Source organism: Syngnathus acus, chromosome 5, assembly GCF_901709675.1.
Source record: "Syngnathus acus chromosome 5, fSynAcu1.2, whole genome shotgun sequence".
Lineage (NCBI taxonomy): Eukaryota > Metazoa > Chordata > Actinopteri > Syngnathiformes > Syngnathidae > Syngnathus > Syngnathus acus.
In genome coordinates this window covers 2,579,264-2,597,047 of record NC_051091.1, presented here as the reverse complement: position 1 = coordinate 2,597,047, position 17,784 = coordinate 2,579,264, and the positions used below count along the sequence as shown (strand labels likewise).

General features: G+C 46.3%; 2 protein-coding genes and 1 long non-coding RNA gene across 3 annotated transcripts; 2 read left to right on the top strand and 1 right to left on the bottom strand.

Moving 5' to 3' along the window:
* Positions 1 to 773: 773 nt before the first annotated feature.
* Positions 774 to 4,065, bottom strand: LOC119122910 (transcriptional regulator Myc-2-like). Its single transcript, XM_037251586.1, has 3 exons — positions 3,694 to 4,065; positions 1,906 to 2,383; positions 774 to 1,289 (listed from the first exon to the last, which is right to left on the bottom strand). Exons 2-3 carry the CDS (start codon positions 2,375 to 2,377, stop codon positions 778 to 780), a joined length of 984 nt encoding a protein of 327 aa, XP_037107481.1. The 5' UTR covers positions 2,378 to 2,383; positions 3,694 to 4,065; the 3' UTR covers positions 774 to 777.
* LOC119122912 lies at positions 1,226 to 9,357 on the top strand. Its single transcript, XR_005097971.1, has 3 exons — positions 1,226 to 1,306; positions 7,756 to 7,981; positions 8,949 to 9,357. It is a non-coding gene; the product is annotated as an uncharacterized LOC119122912 (long non-coding RNA).
* Positions 9,358 to 12,678: 3,321 nt separating this feature from the next.
* LOC119123315 (transcriptional regulator Myc-2-like) lies at positions 12,679 to 16,999 on the top strand. The gene is made up of 3 exons (XM_037252315.1): positions 12,679 to 13,244; positions 14,429 to 14,991; positions 15,583 to 16,999. The coding sequence occupies exons 2-3, from the start codon at positions 14,436 to 14,438 to the stop codon at positions 16,110 to 16,112; spliced, it is 1,086 nt and encodes a 361-aa protein (XP_037108210.1). The 5' UTR covers positions 12,679 to 13,244; positions 14,429 to 14,435; the 3' UTR covers positions 16,113 to 16,999.
* The last annotated feature ends 785 nt before the right edge of the window (positions 17,000 to 17,784 follow it).

Genomic DNA, 17,784 nt, shown 5'->3' with positions numbered 1-17,784 from the left:
GCTTATGGAAGATTGCATAATATGGCTACTTTCAAAAGGGGAGAGAGGTCCGTGGTCCTGTGATATGTGACACCCCATGTTTGCTTTGGTAACAAACAATCCATTCAACAGGATAGCATATCTTGATGAGCATCACAGTGTTGATCGTATCAATTATGGCTACCTTTGAGCTTTAAGCAAGCCTGAAAAAAACAATTAAAGAACTTTCTGAAAGGATTAAACATCAGAGAAAACCTGACTGTGGAGGGATCGCTGGTTGCTATGGCTACAAGACATCCTGAATAGATGCTACCCTACTTTCAAACAAGTCGCCGTTTGGCCATTTTTCCTGTTGGAGCCTTCCCCTTCTTTTACCCCCTCACTCAAAGGCATCGTCTGAAACGTCACTTTGGACTTAATTGACGATGAGCCTACTCTCATAGGGACGGGGAACAGGTTTAGAAAGCGTCTCTGGCCTAGAACCGTATCAGGGGATCAGAAACCTATTGCAAGAACAGAAAGCCTGAACGAGTGCGCTTCTCTCAGCCTCTCCCTTCGGGCAGGATGAGAAAGTCTGCGCAAGTGTATCTAAAATATTAAAACTTGCAGAAGTACAGTCGACAAAATTTGACCAAACACGACAGTCTCTTCATATGTCCGAATGTTGGCAGCTTGAACGCGTGAAATTTGGCGAACTATACATGTTCTAGTTCCAGCAACATTTTGAGACCTGAATGACAAGAAAGTCAACAACTCGCTCTCGTTGCTCACAGCAAAGTCCAAAAGTCTCTTCCCTTTTCACCAGCGGACCGGCCGTCTGAGTTGCCGCAGCCGTGCTTTGAGCTGCTCCTGTTTGGCGCCCAGTCGGTCCCGCTTGGCACGCAGCCGACGGTCATGCTCCTCCAGGCTGTGGATGCAGTCCCGGGCCTTCTTCAAGATCACCGCCTTGGAGGCCTTGTCGTTGCGAGACAACTCTGGTACGTTGTCGCGCAGACGCACAAAGCAGTTCTTCAGCTCGTTGCGCCGCTGCCGCTCCATCACGTTGTGAGTCCGACGCCGCTCCTCCTCGTCCTCAGTTTCCGCCAAATGTCGCGACGACGACTGGTGGTGGTGATGATGATGATGGCGGGAGTGCTTGTTGGATGAGGAGGCCGGCGGAGACATGGGAGGAAGCGCGGCGTAATTGTGCTGCAGCTGGATGTCAAAGTGGAGTTGGCGCTGGAGAGCAACACGCTGCTCGTCCTCATCGTCGTCGTGCTGCTGCTGTCTGGACGGGCTGCGCCCCACCGTCACCACGTCGATCTCCTCCTCTGCCAGACAACAAAAGGTAAGACTTCCATCACACAACTGTAAGGCGTGACACGCCAACAGTTGATCTCCGTTATTCAAAGTGACACGGCTGCCTCAAATGACATTTTTAACAAGCATTTAGCATTATAATAACAGGAAACTTGTAAAAATTACAATACAGTAATTCATACGTATTTTTATAATGACTGTAAAATGTTCTACATTTAATATCTTAATCTAAAACAGTTGTGGAATATTTTTACAATATTTTTTTCTGAAAATGTCAAACTATGGTTTTAATTATTTATTTATTTATTTATTTTAAATCAATGTATCTATTTAGATTTTTCTCTAAGAAATGAAGTATATAAAATACCTTTTATATAGTCAATTTTATTTTTAGGTAAATTTTTTTTTAAACAAACATCAGTGAAACAACCGGCCACTGAACAAACAAGGTCACCACATCCTGTGTGGTTCTTACTCAGCGGTGCCACAGGGCTCGGCTCTGGAATGAGTCATTAGGAGCTCAAGGATGGAGCGCACACTTATTGAGCTCAGACCCCGCCCAATGCCTTGAAAAAGCTTTGATGCCACGAAGCACGTGCGAGCGTGTGGAGAAACATTTGGTCTCACCGGAATCGCTGGACGAGTACGTGGACACGTCTCCTCCGGTGGAGCAAGAGTCGGACGTGACCTCGCCCGTCTCCCAGCCCCCCAACAGGTTCTGGCAGTCCAGCGTGGAGCCGACGAGCCCTTCGAAGATGTTGACGTCCATGTCCGACAGCATCTCCTCCAGGCTTTTATCGGAAGCCAGGCATCGCCACAGGCTGTCCTCGCCGCTCTCCTCCGCCACGGGGGACTGGGGGCGCCCTCGCCCCCCACCGCCATCGTCTTCATCATCAGAGTGGAAGAAGGCGCAGTTCCAGTTGAGCTCCATGTCTTGATTCTCCAGGAGCATGTCGGACACAAAGCTCAGCTGATCACCCTTGGAGAAGCCCGCCTTCACGGGAGGCGACTGGAGATCCTTCAAACTTTGGCAGAACTCATCATCCAAGTAGGAGAAGGCTTGTGGCAGGCACTCCATACTTCTTTCCAAAATATACATGGTCTCCTGCAGGGAGAGTGATCAAACAGAGATCTAAAATTGCAGTTTTTCCCCCAAAACCTCCACTGCGATCCTCCAGACCAAGCCCCAGACATGACACACTTTAAACTTGGGCAAACAAAGAACTTGAAGCCTTCTTTCCTTTTATATATAAAATCACTAGGTGCCAAAGTGTTGATATTTGTGGAGAGTTTAATTCAGTTCTGCTGCCACAATTTAGCATCGCATGACCACAAATGATCGTTTAATGTGCACGTTATCTATACTGGGTGGCCACTAATTAAATTTCCCAGCATGTCACGTCTGAGACTCAGCAATTTCACACTTAAGTGCGCAAACGCCGCACAAGTCAGACACGCCATTTGCAGCCATTGACAAACAACACACTCGGCTTGTCTGCAGGGCGTGGAGGGCATGTCACAATCACATGGCGCTTGGATGTCGAGCATGCTTGCGATGCACAACAAAGACACACTGTGTGCTGCGGGCACACACGTCCCGGAGTTAAAAGAACGAGCGCCCTTGTGTGGCGTGGAAAACGTGGGATTTAAACGCATTACACATACAACATAGGTGACAAACAATGATCAGGATGGAACAGGATTTGCGTGCGAGGAAGCAGTTGGTTTGAAATGTGCGCATTTTCTAATGAGGCTTTTGCACCAAGAGTTGGAACGCCCTTGTGCAAGCATGGGGGACAGGAGCAACCGGTGTGATTTATTTTCTATTTGAACTACGTTTCAAACACAACGACCCCGATCGACTCTCGAAAACATGATTTCAACTTGGTTGACACCCAATTTGCAGCATTTTACAAATGCGAGCGGTTTCTTGGGATTGTTCCGCACACCTCCGCAATGGCTCAAATGCCATGTGGACGACAAACTGTGCGTGCTGCACCCAGGTCCGAGAGTTAGCACAATTAAAATACACGCCGATCTACTGTTAAACCCATGACACAAGCCTCGATGTTGCACAATCAGTAGAAAGTGACGCTGTACTCGAACAGTTTAGTAGCTTGTTACAACCGTTTACCAGCGAAGGATGCACATACGGGAGTTGAACAAAATTAGTGTTATTGTTTCTGTAGGAACTGTTCTTATTAACTTGTAAAACAAAAAAAAACACTCACGCCGATCTACTTGCTAACACATAATATACACAGATGCCCCACCATTGTTTGGGATTCGCGTGTTATTTTGGTCAATAGAGCAGCAAATTTAAAATATGGGCGGTTCCTAACAAGGGTTTTGGATCTGCAGAACAGAATCGTCTACAGTGTCTTGTCATTACAAAAAGAAAAGACGCGTTCTTACCTCGCACGTTCAAAGGGACATAGATAGTGGACTTTCAACAAATTGTCCCTGTAGAAGTCCCCGCTGAGATCCAAAGGCGACCACTTGGCGACAACGGGAATGAGGCGGCGTGGTGCGGAAGTCTTTACGAGCCGGCTACTACTTCGCTGAGGAGGCGTGGCCCGAGGAGCCGCAGTGCTATTTCATGAACGCGACTCGCCGGTATCCCTCCACGGCGAAAAACCGCGCCAAAATGTTCGTACGAGCCTCCAAGCGTGAACGTCCTCGTAACGTATCCATTCTAAAACGATACGAGTCGGCCTTACTGTTTATACTCGGCCGGAAAACTGTCGGCGAAAGTGTCTGTGTGCAATCTTTCCTTCAAATCGGGTCTAGCTAATCAAATCCAGTGGAGGGATACTGACGAGGGGTTGGGATTCCAGGAAATGAAAGGCGGTAAAACGAGCAGACTGACGCACGTGGATCGAGCGGAGATGCCGACTGTCATAGAGATAAATAACCACTAGTGGGCCTCGGCTGTTTGAGGACGAGCAGACCTCGTCGCCATCTTTAACCGGGAGTCCCCGGCCATTGCTTCCATTCACATGATGAATTGAGATACTCTACGTGCGTTTTGGGATAAATCACAACTCGTTGAACTCTTCACCGATTTTGATTGGTTGGTTAGAATTATCCAAACTGCAGCTATGAGAACGCACTCATTGACCATTTTAAGCAAGCACCGGTGAGGTACGATGGCGGTTGCACACGCATACGGTTTAAAGTTCCTGGCGGATTGTTGCATAGTCCGTGAAGTAGTCATACGTGCGCGTACCCCCCCACACACGCACACACAAAAAGCGAGAGTGCAACGCTCGCGGTCTTCCCATCCTTCCCCCAAAATTACGAGTTTCCTTGTCGCCAAAGCGTAATGACAGACTTCCTACATTCCCGAGAAGGCAATGTGAGCGCATCCTCAAGAGTCTGAGTCGGGTCAATCCAATGAACAAGAAGAAGAGGAGGGTCTGTTGAAAATCTACTTGCAAGCTGTAATCCAATCCATCAAATTCAACTTTTTTTTTCCCCCTTATACTTTCCTGGCAAGAAAGCTAGGACCGATATAGGAATCCTGCAGTTGGTCACAGGGGTTCCGCAGGGCTCCATTTTGGGTCTCCTCGGGGTTGGCTGCTGCTAAGTTTGTGTTCAAAGCAGTCGTCTATTGTCACACTTGAACTCTTCCACACAATTGAATCATCAAATTCTTCGTTGGCCTTTTATTTTTTTTTACTTTTGCTGACCAAAATGAGAAGCTGCGTTTGGTTTGGCTATTTCCCAAGGTTGCGCGGAATGTGACGGGCCTGTAACTATTGTTCCCCCCAGCGCGGGAATATTCCCGGCGCGTGGCCGCAGAGACCACCGTGTGGGGTTGCTTCTGTGACGGCTTCCAGTGGTTTGGGTGGAGCTTGACAAGGAATTCTTGACAGGATCGCAAGCGTCTGTCTGTCTTACCTCGGGACGCTGCGGAAAGAATCCATGTGGTTGCCATTATCGTGAGAATTATTCTTTCAAAGTCAGCTAATCACCTCTAAATTTGAAACACAATATTTCACGAAGTGTAAAACCCTCATTTGAAATATGGCTTGAAAGTAGTTATTCTTGTTTAACACCTTAACCTGATCTTAAAACCCCAGTTGAAAACCCCAACCCTATCTTGAAATTGTACTTTTAGATCCTTTTAGACTCTTGTTTACACCCCTAATCCAGTCTGGAAACCCTCATTTAAAACCCTTACTCCAATCCCTGCTTGAAACGTTTTTTAAACTGGCATCAAGCCTTGAAGCCCTACTTTTGAAACCATAACAAAGACAAGCCCGAATCCTTGTTTTAAAACTCATACCCAAAGCTCAAACTATAATTAAAAATTGCAACAATTGAAATCAGAATTTGAGTCTCAACCATAATTACAGCCAAACCTCTACATATGATTAAATTTAAGAAATTTTCAACATACGATGTGAAATTTGATCAAATATTTGACTCAACATCTGAAGTAATTCCCAACATTCGACGTCATCATGGTTAGCCTGCTGGACGGCATGTCATGATGACGTCAATTAGCACGTCCCAAGAAGCCTAACGCAAATGGTATTAGTTGTGAAAAAAGGAATAAGGTGATGATTTTCTTACAATTGAAACAAGAAATTATAAGAAAACATGAGCGTGGAGTGCGTGTGAATGATCTTGCAAAACAATATGGCCGTAAAAACGTGTCAACAATTTCGACGTTCATTAAGCAGAAGGAAGCCCTCAAAGCATCCAAGGGGATCACCATCATCTCTAAACGTCGCAGCCCTGAGTGTTAAATTAAGTTCGTCAAAGTATGTCAAAGTCCACCAATCCACACTGTCTGTCGTCATCAAATGGCCCTAAAGTCAAACCGTTTGCACTTCAAACTGTGCTTATGTCATAAAACTTCAGCACATTTTGCAGCAGAGCTCAGTGAGAATGATGAATTTCGATTCACTTTAACTTTTTTTGTATTTTGGGGGATTGTGCCAGTTGAGATAATCTTACAAACGCCTGGGCTGGATTAGGAGGAAATCAGTTGCACTGTGTGTGTGTGTTAATCAGTAGTTGTGTTAGGGCAGATAAGTGAATCCTGAGTGATGATCAGACTATCAACAGTAAACAGAAATCACACTGTTCATCCCCAGAGTGCTATCAGCAGCTACATGCCACCCCCCCACACAAAGTCTAGTCTCTATAGTTGTCTTTTTTTCTCATGCACCCCCCCCACACACACACACACACACAAGCACACACACACACACCCATACGCACACACACACACTTGAAACCCAACCTTGAAACCATCATTGGGGACAACTCTAATTCTGTCTTGAAACCCAAATTAAAAACCCTAATTTGCAAGTGTGACCAAAGCCCAGGCATTGTTCTGAACCCCAAGCCTGGCTGGGAACCCAAGTTAATGCAGCTTGAGACTCTAATTTAAAAAATGCTATTTTTAACATATTTGGGGGAGAATATTCCCAATCCCAACACACACACACAGACACACGCGCACACACACAGAGAAGAGTGAATCAACAGGAAGGCTGCAGGAGACAAAATGTTCCTGCAGTCTGCAAACGCATCACTTCTCCATTCAGTCTGCTCAGAAGCCTCTCGTTTGCCGTTTCATTCATGACTCGGAAGAGGAAGGGGCCTCCCGGGGCACCCCCCACCCTGCCCACCCCACGCTCTCGCTCTTCCTCTTTCTGCCACTGAATGATAGCGAGCGAGCCTTATCTTGATCGTTATGCCGCCTGTGTCGCAAGTGGTATGGAGGACTGCGGGTTTGTTACGCCACACCACTTTAGACAAACGTTTCTTACCGCATATTTCTTGTTGCTATTGCTCAATGAAGCAGCGGTTGATCGTATGCACGATTGAGGTAAATCGACAAACAAAAACAGATACAAAACTTTGACCTCAGTTCTGCTAGCTAACACATACCACAAAGCACCCGGGCTAAAAAATATTGAAATCCGATGAATAAAAACGATCATTCATTGATTTCCAAACTCAATTCCTCCAAAGTGTCATGGCAGCCTCAAAGATATTCATCCCCGCATGTCGAAGCCTTTACTGTTTTCTTGGTGCTGTTCTTAGTTCTGTTTTCCTTTTTATTTTGTCAAGCTGGAACAGATGAATTAAGTTTGCATTCTTTAAAAGAGAAAGATGAGATGAGACATGCCTTGAACTTTGGCCTGTTTTACTGCCGCTTGTCCTCTCCCTTAGTTCACCTGTAAAGGTTAGCTTGGCCTCAAGTACCTTTTTCAACTTGTTACCTGTGAACTTTGACCTCAGGCGACCCACCAAAGGTCATGCTCAATCATTACCAAAATGAAGCAGCTGTTTGGCGAGCTCCCTCCCATGTGTAAGAGGATCAAATAAATGTGATGGAAAGTATTTTTGTGATTTATCAGTCTGACCCCGCCCGTTCACCTTGGAAACGTTAACCTGTTATAGGCGCTCTAAGCCAACAAGACCCTGTGGTGAAGCTCAAGTCTTTATGTGTAGGTTTGCGAGAGCTGGAGGAGCTACAAAGGCACGACGAAGCAACAGACAACTCCCAGCCCAATGAGAAAGGCTGACTTGAGCTCATCGGCCCAATCCGACGACGCACATGCGAGCGGCATGTGAAGCCGCGGACGACACAGGACACCGTCCCAGAACAACCGCAGCCGGATTCTGAGAACTTGAGGAACGATCAAGGGGAGTAGGCGGGCTGGAGTGGGAGAGCCAGGTTAGTGCGGTGGAGTGGTGTCACTCGCCCGCGTTATTTTTAGGCTAACCAGAAAAAAAAGGAACGTCGTTGGAGCGCGCTTACATTTCTGCAGAGGGAACTAGTCCCAGTTGAACTTCTTGGAAAGCAACATATGCAACTCTGTTTGCTAACCAGAACAGCAGCACCCACTGAGGCACGTGAACAGTCTCGATTTGTCCGACAGCGGTCGAAAGCCGTCTTCTGTTTCCCGTCAATGAAAACAAATTGGTGTAACAAACGGCATCAGTTGTTGTCACCGCTTTGTTTGAATTGAACGAGCAAAACGTAGGCGTCCATCCTCAGTGCTTTTTGTCCCGCTTGGCTTCTGTATTCGATTAGCCGCTGAGTTCAGACACTGCAGACACATTTTGACTCTTCCCCTATTTGGCAGATGTGTCCACATGCACGCTTTTGCACACATGCATTCCTGCGCACTTCCCTCTCTCCACGACTGGGCTCGAAACCAAGAACACACCCCCTTCCTTCTTTATGCACACTTGTAAGGTACTATTTACAATATGAGAATGACTAAAATGTATAACATGCTAACGTACGGCGAGATGTTGCAATTTGAGTTCAGGAACAGCTATGGCAACTTGATATTTATTGATAAGATGACTATTAAAATGTGTTACTCACAAATGCTATGCTAGCACATAGCAAAACCAGAGCAGAAAAAGCGATTTGACGTCATCTATTTCAAATGAAACTTAACCAAATGCTAACACACTAAGAGTTGGTATGCTAACCACATACGCAGCACTGAAATGGTGAGGGCTGACCTTTCGCACCGCTTCTCCCTGCACCCCCACAGGCCTGACTGAAAGTAAATGTGCTACCATGTCACCAGCTATCGGGTGGACGCAAGGCGACACCGCTTGCAAATTTAGGCGGGAATGCGTTGGCCGACATCCCCCCGACTCCCATTCCTTTCATTTTATTATAGGGGTGACGTTGGGCTCGAGGTGCCCGGACCGGTTCCCAGTCAATGGCAGGGGACAAGACCAGTCAATCCCGCCTGAGGCACGTAGAGACCTCCGGGGCGCAGCGCGAGTCCTAAATGGCAAGCTCCTAGTGCATGAAACGTGAAACCGTGATGATGAAATCGGGACCTTCCTTCGCTCATGCCGACGCGGCTGACGTGGCGTCCGCTCGGCACGTGACGGACGAGGTCATTTGGCGCCTCCTCCGCGTTTCCCAGCCTCGAACCCAACACGAGCGTGAAATGGAAGTGTGCGCCTTCTTCCTGGTCATGGAGGGATGCGTAGTAAAACTGCAGATGTTTGACGGTGGGCGGGCCAACATCTGCAGCTCCGCTCCGGACGGCATGTGCGGTGTTCAACGTCACACGCCGGCCCTAGATCATCAGACATTTTTTTGTTGTGGTTGTTAACACGTTTTTTATAAGAAATGATTCTCCCGTAGTGCTCGATGTCACACTTGAATTTATAGGGGGTGCGGTGCAGCAATTAGAGCAAAGAGCAAAGTCTGTCGTATGTACCAAATCACAGCAGAGGTTGTCTCTGGACACTGCTCACTTGTGAGGCGATCAAGTGAGCCCCAAATGAAGCCTAACTGAACCCCCACATGAGCAAGCGGTGGGCGACAGAGGCAAGGAAAGTTTCCCCAGCTAACCTCGAATCTCCACCACATGTAACCATAACCCTCCATTGCGCACCCGAACTGCAGCCCCCACCTTTGCAGTCCATGACAGCAGCCGAGCTGATCTGTCTTTCTTTTTTCAGGTGTACCCCCCCCCCCCCAAAGCATGTCAACAAACAACCTCCTGCAACATTACTCGATGTAGAAATGTTGGAATGCACCCTTGAAATGTTTTCCTTATTCAAGGTCTACGAAGAACCATCAGTGTGAGTCACACTCTCAAAATGGCTTTATTTTGGACCATGTTTGATATTTTCCATTTTTCCGAGAGGGAAGTGAGGAAGCTTCAGACGTGAGTCAAGTTCAAAACGTCTGCTTGTCTCGAAAAAAAAAACACGTTTGTCGGCATTTGCTCAAAACGGAGACGTCGTCCTGACAGGAAGTTCTATGTCAGTCCAGTTTGAATTTGTAAAGTCCATCAATTGAAGTGATTCTACTCCCACGAGCTTGTTGAGCAGACACCGTCCTGCTCTCGGCTTCAGGTTCGTGCGCGCGCCAAGTGAGAGGCTGCAGTCTAATTAAAGCATAACTCAAGCAGGCCGACCGCACGCAGAGTCCTAATAAGGACGAGATCACCGTAGTGGTGGGCGCATAGCGCACGAATCCGTACGCACCCCCGCTATGTGGCTGCAATCCCACCCTACTCACTTCTGTGTCCTGCTACAGAGTTTAGCAGGCCAAGTGGGTTCATTCACCCCTCACGCCCCATTTCATTCCATCTGTGAGGTGAATGAAGCCTGACTTGCTTCTAAACCGAAGCCAAAGCCTAATCCGACCTCTGGTGACCTGGTTCTGACCCTATGTGTGACCTAAAAACTAACTCCGATCTGAGTACATGTTATGAGGCGAAATCGAAGCATTATCCAAACCCTGACCTTAAAGATCTGCTCATGACAAGTCCGATTTTTTTTTTTCTAAAATCATTGTATATGTTTGAATAGAGTTGCTGAAATTTGTGCTATGACTGCAAACTGTGTGGTTCGAATTTGAAAGCTCATGGGCTCTCTTTTTATCTGCCAGCAGATGCTGATTGTTGAGCAAGCGCAAGATTCCCTGTGCGCATTTGCCAGTTTGCTCCAAGTTGGAGAGACAGACTGCGTCCTTGGAGATGCGCCTCATTTTATTGACCAGATGATTTATTTTCAAATTTCGCTAGCTTGTTAGCAACACTTCTCAGTGGTGAGTTAAATTTAGAAGACATTTTTATCACTCTACGGGGACTTGAACCCCATTTGCTAATATTACCTAATGTGACCTCTCTGACCCCAACCCCAACCCATTATTAGCACTCCTCTTAACTCTAAAACGAAAATAATTTGAACGTCAACTCAGGCCCTAACCCTTAGCCCGACTCTGCCGTCAATCCAGTTGTATATTTGCATTCATAGCACGGTTCACAAAGAACACGTTGTGTCATGCAGAATTGCGCCGAGTGGAAAGCAAACAGATTTCATGAGCCGCCACAGATTTGCAACTGACATGGAAGCAGCGCCAGCGCCAGCTCCCCACTGAAGTCAGTCAGTCAGCCTGTAGGTGGCACATTAACCCACTTTTTGACTGGGCCGCCTCCCTTCTTTGTGTGAGAGAATGCGCCTCCAGCCCCGCCCGCCGCCCCGCCCCGCCCCTATCACAAATCTGGAGCACCATCTTTAATTGGAAAGATCACGTTGCAATTTGCTGCCATTTAGGGAGATATAAAAATCCATTTGCACCCAGCAGAAATAGCTCCCATGTGTCAGACTCCCTGCAAGGCTGCAATTATGGCCTCTTTATATTTCTATTCTACTATTATGTCTATTGTGGGCTACATGCAAACACAAAGCACATGTATGGCGTACACAGCACGTTGTGTGATGGGACAAACATGTTTGGCGTAAAAAGCAGCTTTAAAATAATCTTCTCTATTTAAAAAATATAGTCATGAGAATACAATTGATGAAAATGAATGCATTTATTGTGTCATTTTAAACCAAATAATCGTATGAGACAACGTGCACACAAACACACAACTAGCAATATGTTATTCAGTTACAGCGAAACTAATTTATCTTGCATAACACTTGACATTAAAATATTGATCATTTCTAAAACAAAAAGATCATTTTAAATCAAATTAACTTCTTTAAAACTACATTAAAATGAGTCAAATTATCTTTAAAAACAATTTTATATGAAAATTAAATCAAATTGTCCTCATTTAAAAGAAATAATGAAATTATATATTTAAAACCAACAACGAAAGACCAAATACATTTGATGTTGTATTTTAATGATTGTTTCAACAACTTTTTTCCCCCGTCAATTGTATTTTGTTTTTTCCCTCAGAAGAGGGTTTTCCAAACTTGAAATGGGTAAAAATGTTCTGAGTCATTCGTTAGAAAGCATTCATTCGTACGAGCTCTTTTATTTCTCATCTCATAGAAAGACCATTTCCTTTTTTATTTTTTTACATGCATGTTTGGAGACGTGCGTGCATATGTGGCGCACAAGTTGCAATGCGTATTTTGGGTCTCAACTAGTGGTAGCGGAAGGCTTGGCGTCTACTCGCAGCATTCCTTGGAGCATGCCGAGCAATCACGTGCAGTGGGGCCACGCCAGCTCCAATTGGCTGCACGGGCCAGCACGTGTCCGTACGACAGAGTCCCCCCCGTTATGTGAGGAGGCAGGTAGTAGTAGTAATAGTAGTAATAACAGTAGAAATTATTATTAAATAAAATATACTTTTGCACACTGAAGCACATGCAGAACTTAAAAAACTTAAAGAACTCAAAAATCGAGACAATTTTGCTTTTTCAATTTCGTCTTTATTTGATTTGTTTTTGTATAAAAGCTTTTATTTTGAAAAACATAACATGTACAACTTTTTTCAATTCACAATAGAAACAACAATTTACTTGTGAATTTACTTATTAAATATACTTTGAATGATATTTTGCATGCGGTGTTGCAATGGTGCTCAGTCAAGTACTGCCACTTTAAATAACGACGATAGCAACAGACAGGAGTTGGCGAGAGACAGACGGACCGACCAACAGACAGGCAGAGAGACACCCGGCTTCTTCTGTCGGTCCACGTGTGAATGTGCTAACATTTACCGCCATCCTTTTCCTTGAATCGCAGCTTGCGCCAGTATCCTTGCGCCGGCGAGACGAACTAGACCCAGCTCCCACGCTAGATTCAACGGTGCCGCTTCTCCTGCCACGTTCCTGCCTAGACCCGATGCAAATGCCCATTCATGCCAATGATTAAATAATCGGTACTGGGTCGGTGCATCGTGGGTAACGATTTGGCGCGGATTTTTGTCTGCGGACGCACACCGGCGAGCCGCGCCGATAAAAGCGCTGCGGCCACGTCGGCCACACCCACTTTGTGTGCTAACAGCTAGCCGGTCGGTCAGGACAACTCGCCCCGCACCATGCTTCCTATGTCCCGGTTCAACTTTACACGACAGCAACTGGTTTTCGCCGCCAAGTAGTCGCCGTTCTCCTCGGGCCGTTCCTTCTGCTTGGATTTTGACGTCCGTGGATGTTGTTCTTCCACTTTATTGAAATCCGACTGTCTCTTTGAAGCTCAACTGCCGGTAAGAACGCCCGTTTTTTGTCTTGACGTCGAGTAGGTTCATAGAGTCACTGACGACAACCGGTGCTGCTTGATGGAAAAGCTTCGGAGACCGGTCCCCACGCGTGTTAACATGGAGTGTAACGAGCGTGCCTTTTAAATGGTAGTCGCCGCGTCGAGAAATGTGTCGCGTAAACGCGCCGCTGGGTGTCGTCTGCGTCGAAACCCCTCTAGGAAAGGCTGACATTTTCACAAGCTGCTTGATTACTCGAATCCACGCCACGCTCGGCAAATTGTTCAAAATCTGTTTTTGTGTAATGTGTTGGGGAGGAAATCGGCGTCAGTTTTTTGTGGTTAAAACGCCATGAAATTGCCCCGCAGTCGCACACGTGGATCCAGTTTCACGCCGCACTAGGGCGTTCTGTAAGTCATTGGGGAGGAGCCATACCCTCATTAGAAAATGCGCATTTTTTGCTCGCTCCTTCATTCCTCTGAAACTGCGTCTTTCTATGCAAACTAAGCGATACCTGGCTTCGCGTTTTGTCATGGAGAGAAAATCGGCGTGGACGTGTTTTGGTGAAACTTTAAATTTCACAAATACACTCTACGCGTGCATCCTGTTTGCACACAAGGGCGTAAAAAAAAACAAAAAAAAAACCGGACCTCCATTCATCCGGATACATAAACGTAGTACTCGTGTGTCTGCGTGTCTTAAATCCCAAACAGTGTGGCTTTGTCCACGGCGAGCATGAAACGCATCCATCCACGCAGCATGTGATTGTGACATGACCTCCACGCCCTGCGGACACGCGCTGGTGGCTTCAATGCGTCTGGGTGCAAAACTATTACGAGTGTGTGCGTGTACAAAGTGAAAGTTGTCATATTTGGACCTCTTTCAAGTTTTTGTTTGAAAGCGTAAATTGTGGCGAGAAGGGGCTGCTGACCCCCACCCCCACCCCTCTTCTCCAGCTGTTGCTCTGACGTGGTGAGAAAAGGGTGTGGCCTTCTTTCACGGGTTAGCAGCCATGAAAGGAGTGGGTGGTGCCCGAGTGATGTAAACATGGAGAAAAGGCAGCCCACTTCGAGTAAAGCTCACTTTTTTCGTCGAGTTCACTTTCACTCTTGGATTTACTTGCTTATCTGCATTTTAAGATTTTAACTGTGATTTTCTCTTTTTTTTTTTTTCTTCTTTTTTTTTGTCTGCAGTTTGAAGATGTTGCAAAGCTTCGCCCAGTCGCCGGACTGGCTCTGCTCGGAGCCGCTGCTCTTTGACGAAGAAGAGATCTGCCAAATTCTGATGAAGGACCTGCAGTCGCTGCCCACTCCCCCGCAGTCACCCCCCATGAAGGAGGGCGCCGCCGCGACGGCTAAGCCCCTTTCTAGCGGAGACCAACTGAGCTTCGTGTCCGACATCCTGCTGGAGGACTATGACATGCACCTCAACTGGAACTGCGCCTTCATCTACGACAAGGAGGGAGGTGGCGGGGGAGGGGGGCCGCCACGCTCCCCTACATTGGAGGAGGAGGAGAGCGGCGAGGACAGCCTGTGGCGCTGCCTGGCATCGGACAAGTGCCCGGAGGAGAAGTTGGCAGCGGCCGTACTAGGCTCCAGCCCGCTGCTTTCCGACATTGACGGCAGTATCTTCGAGGGGCTTGCCGGCTCCACGCTGGACTGCCAGAACCTGTTGGGGGGCCAGGAGACGGCTGAGGTCACGTCTGACTACTACTCTGCCGGAGGGGACGTGTCCACGTACTCGTCCAGCGACTCCGGTGAGACCAAAGTTTCGCTGCTCTTCCAAAAGCCTACACACACATGCTTGCCAACATAATCGTTTTTTAAAGGCGGTATGGGCGGAGTCTGAGCTGGTGACTGACAGCTCAGCTTAAGTGTGCGAGTGCGCGTGCGCTCCGTCCATGAACATGTCATGACTCATGCAGTTCTCCGGCATTACTGACTGTTAACCACACAGGAAGTGGTGAACCGCTTTTTTCAACGTTGAATTTATTTGACTCATTTTCTATCATGAAAAAACAATTGGAGGGAAAAGGTTTTGTTTCAAATTTTTGAATGAATAAAATCACTTAACCGAAATTTTAAATTTATTCTTGTTTTACAGATTTCTGAATGACATTAAAAACAATTCGAATATTATAGATTAAAATAGAACATTTGACCTCATCGAAATAAACATGTTCAAAGTATTTTTTTTTTATTCATGACTTAATTTCTTTACTATTTTTTTAATCGTCAAAATACCTTTCCATTTATTTATTTTTTAATTCAAAACATCTTGAAATAGCTTTTGGGCCACTTTTGCCGTTGAACGCACTGTGTTAAAGTCCTGACTTTTGATTTTTCAGAGGAGGAGATCGACGTGGTGACAGTGGGGCGCTGCTCGTCGGCCCGCCGGCAGAAGCAGCAGGACGAGGAGGAAGAGCGCTGCGCTCTGCGGCGCCACCACCTGGAGATCCAGTTGCAACACAACTACGCCGCCCCCCGCCCGGCCTCGCCGCCGCCGCATTCCTCGTGCAACAAACGCTCCCGCTCCAGCGCCCATCACGCCTTGCCGTCGACCCGCCACCACCAGGCGTCGTGGCGGAACCCGGCCGAGACCGAGGATGAAGAGGAGCGGCGGCGCACGCACAATGTGATGGAGCGGCAGCGGCGCAACGAGCTCAAGAACTGCTTTGTGCGCCTACGTGACAACGTCCCCGAGTTGTCCCGCAACGACAAGGCCTCCAAGGTGGTCATCCTGAAGAAGGCCCGGGACTGCATCCATGGCCTGGAGGAGCACGACAGTCGGCTGCACGCCAAGCGGGACAAACTGCGTGCCAAGCAGGAGCAGCTCAAAGCGCGGCTGCGGCAACTCCGGACACCCGCACGCTCGTGAAAGATGGAAGGAAATGAGACTCTTTTTTTTTTTTTTTTGTACAAATGACTTGACATTTTGCTTTCAGGAATGAGGAGCACGTGTATGCACAAAGACAGACTTTTCAGTGGACTTGAGACACACACGTTGCGATGCCTTGACTGCTGACTGTTTAAATACGCACACATGATGAACGAGGTCAGTTCTTGTTAGTGAAACTTGAACCTGCACGTCTTGGCAAAGGTCGGCACTCTTGCATGTGGAATTTCAGGGTGAAGCAAAAAATGAGGCTGGGCAAATTGGGGTGGGGGGGGACAGACAGCCCCGCTTCATCACTGCTTCATCTTGAACTTTCACGCCAAAGGCCAAATTTGCGAGTCATGTCTTCAGGATGTCTTGTAGCCATAGCAACCACCAATCCCTCCGCCGCCACACCTTTTGATGGCCTTTGGGTCTTTTTGGGGCAGCTCGAGTTCTTAGAATTTTGTGTCTGTCATTTTTGGGCAAAAAGCTACCTCCGCCTCAACAGCCCCGCCTGAGACCACCTTCGTCACCTGTACATTTTTCTTTTTTCTTAATTTCAATGTCCATTCTGTTATTGTATTTTAAATTATTTTAAGTTGTGCTTATTCTTTTTCTTCAATTGTTTGTTTTAGTTTTGGTAGTTGAAAAGTGATTTTTTTTTTTTTCTTTTCATCACCTTTTTTTTTTTTTTTTTTTTTTAAATCAAAGAATGACAGTTGGGAACTGTGCCTGCATGGATTCTCTACATGCACATACAACGGTTTTGTATTGTGCCTTTTTTCCCCCCTCAGGAATGTAAGAATATGAAATTCCCAAAATGTACCATGTGTTTTTTCGACTAAATGATTTTGCCTATGAATTAAAATTTTTATGGTATGACTTCATGTCAGTTGTGCGCATGCTCTTGCTGTCTTGCAAGGAATCTGTGTTGTACTTTGTTGTGCGTAGCTCAGAATAGGCCAAGCTAGGTACACTTTGAAAAATGAATTTGTATGGATTCTGACTTAATTCTATTTTTCTAACATAAAATGGGGACGTCATTCCTGCAGTAGAATTTCTTCTTATAATTTTAATCCATTCATCATTAGACGAAGACTTGATTTCAGAAGTTTTGACGTTTATCATATTCATTTAGAAATGTGTCTGAACTTTGATTGTCTTTCCATAGTAGATTGTTTTTCTGATGAAATTAGGACCTCACGTGACCTCAAGTTTGGACTGTGGTCCAGTAAAATCTGATGCTTTTTCTTTTTATGTGGCGTAAGTGAGGAAAACGATAATCACCAAACTATCCAACATGAGTCCAAGAAGTGCTTTTCACCTTTTTCCTCTCCTGGTTGAACAGAAAAACAAGATTTGCCAGCTTGGTCTCAGGAGGCCAAAGTGTGAGTGAGGCTCCTGCCTGCACTGACATGACAATCATGCATTGTGCAAACATGCATTGCCATGTGTGTGCGAGAGTTATGTAGGCCAAGGTGAGAGTCAGCTTTAAGATAACAAGCAAGTGAACTGATCAGATGCTGTAAAACTCTTGAGTGGTTTTCACTCTTGCTCAAGCCTGAGCCAATAACACATTCCATCATTTTTTAACTCTTGTCATTTGTTAAGAAGATTGTTCTGTCAGAAACCAGTTTGGGTTTAAAAAAAAAAGACAATATTATGTTTATTT

What these genes read in the sequence shown, in the direction of transcription:
- LOC119122910 (XM_037251586.1), bottom strand. Translation starts at nt 2,377, where the DNA reads ATGTATATTTTGGAAAGAAGTATGGAGTGCCTGCCACAAGCCTTCTCC. An exon ending in GTACTCGTCCAGCGATTCCG is followed by an intron (nt 1,290 to 1,905) that starts GTGAGACCAAAT and finishes GTTGTCTGGCAG; the next exon opens with AGGAGGAGATCGACGTGGTG.
- LOC119123315 (XM_037252315.1), top strand. Translation starts at nt 14,436, where the DNA reads ATGTTGCAAAGCTTCGCCCAGTCGCCGGACTGGCTCTGCTCGGAGCCG. An exon ending in GTACTCGTCCAGCGACTCCG is followed by an intron (nt 14,992 to 15,582) that starts GTGAGACCAAAG and finishes TTGATTTTTCAG; the next exon opens with AGGAGGAGATCGACGTGGTG.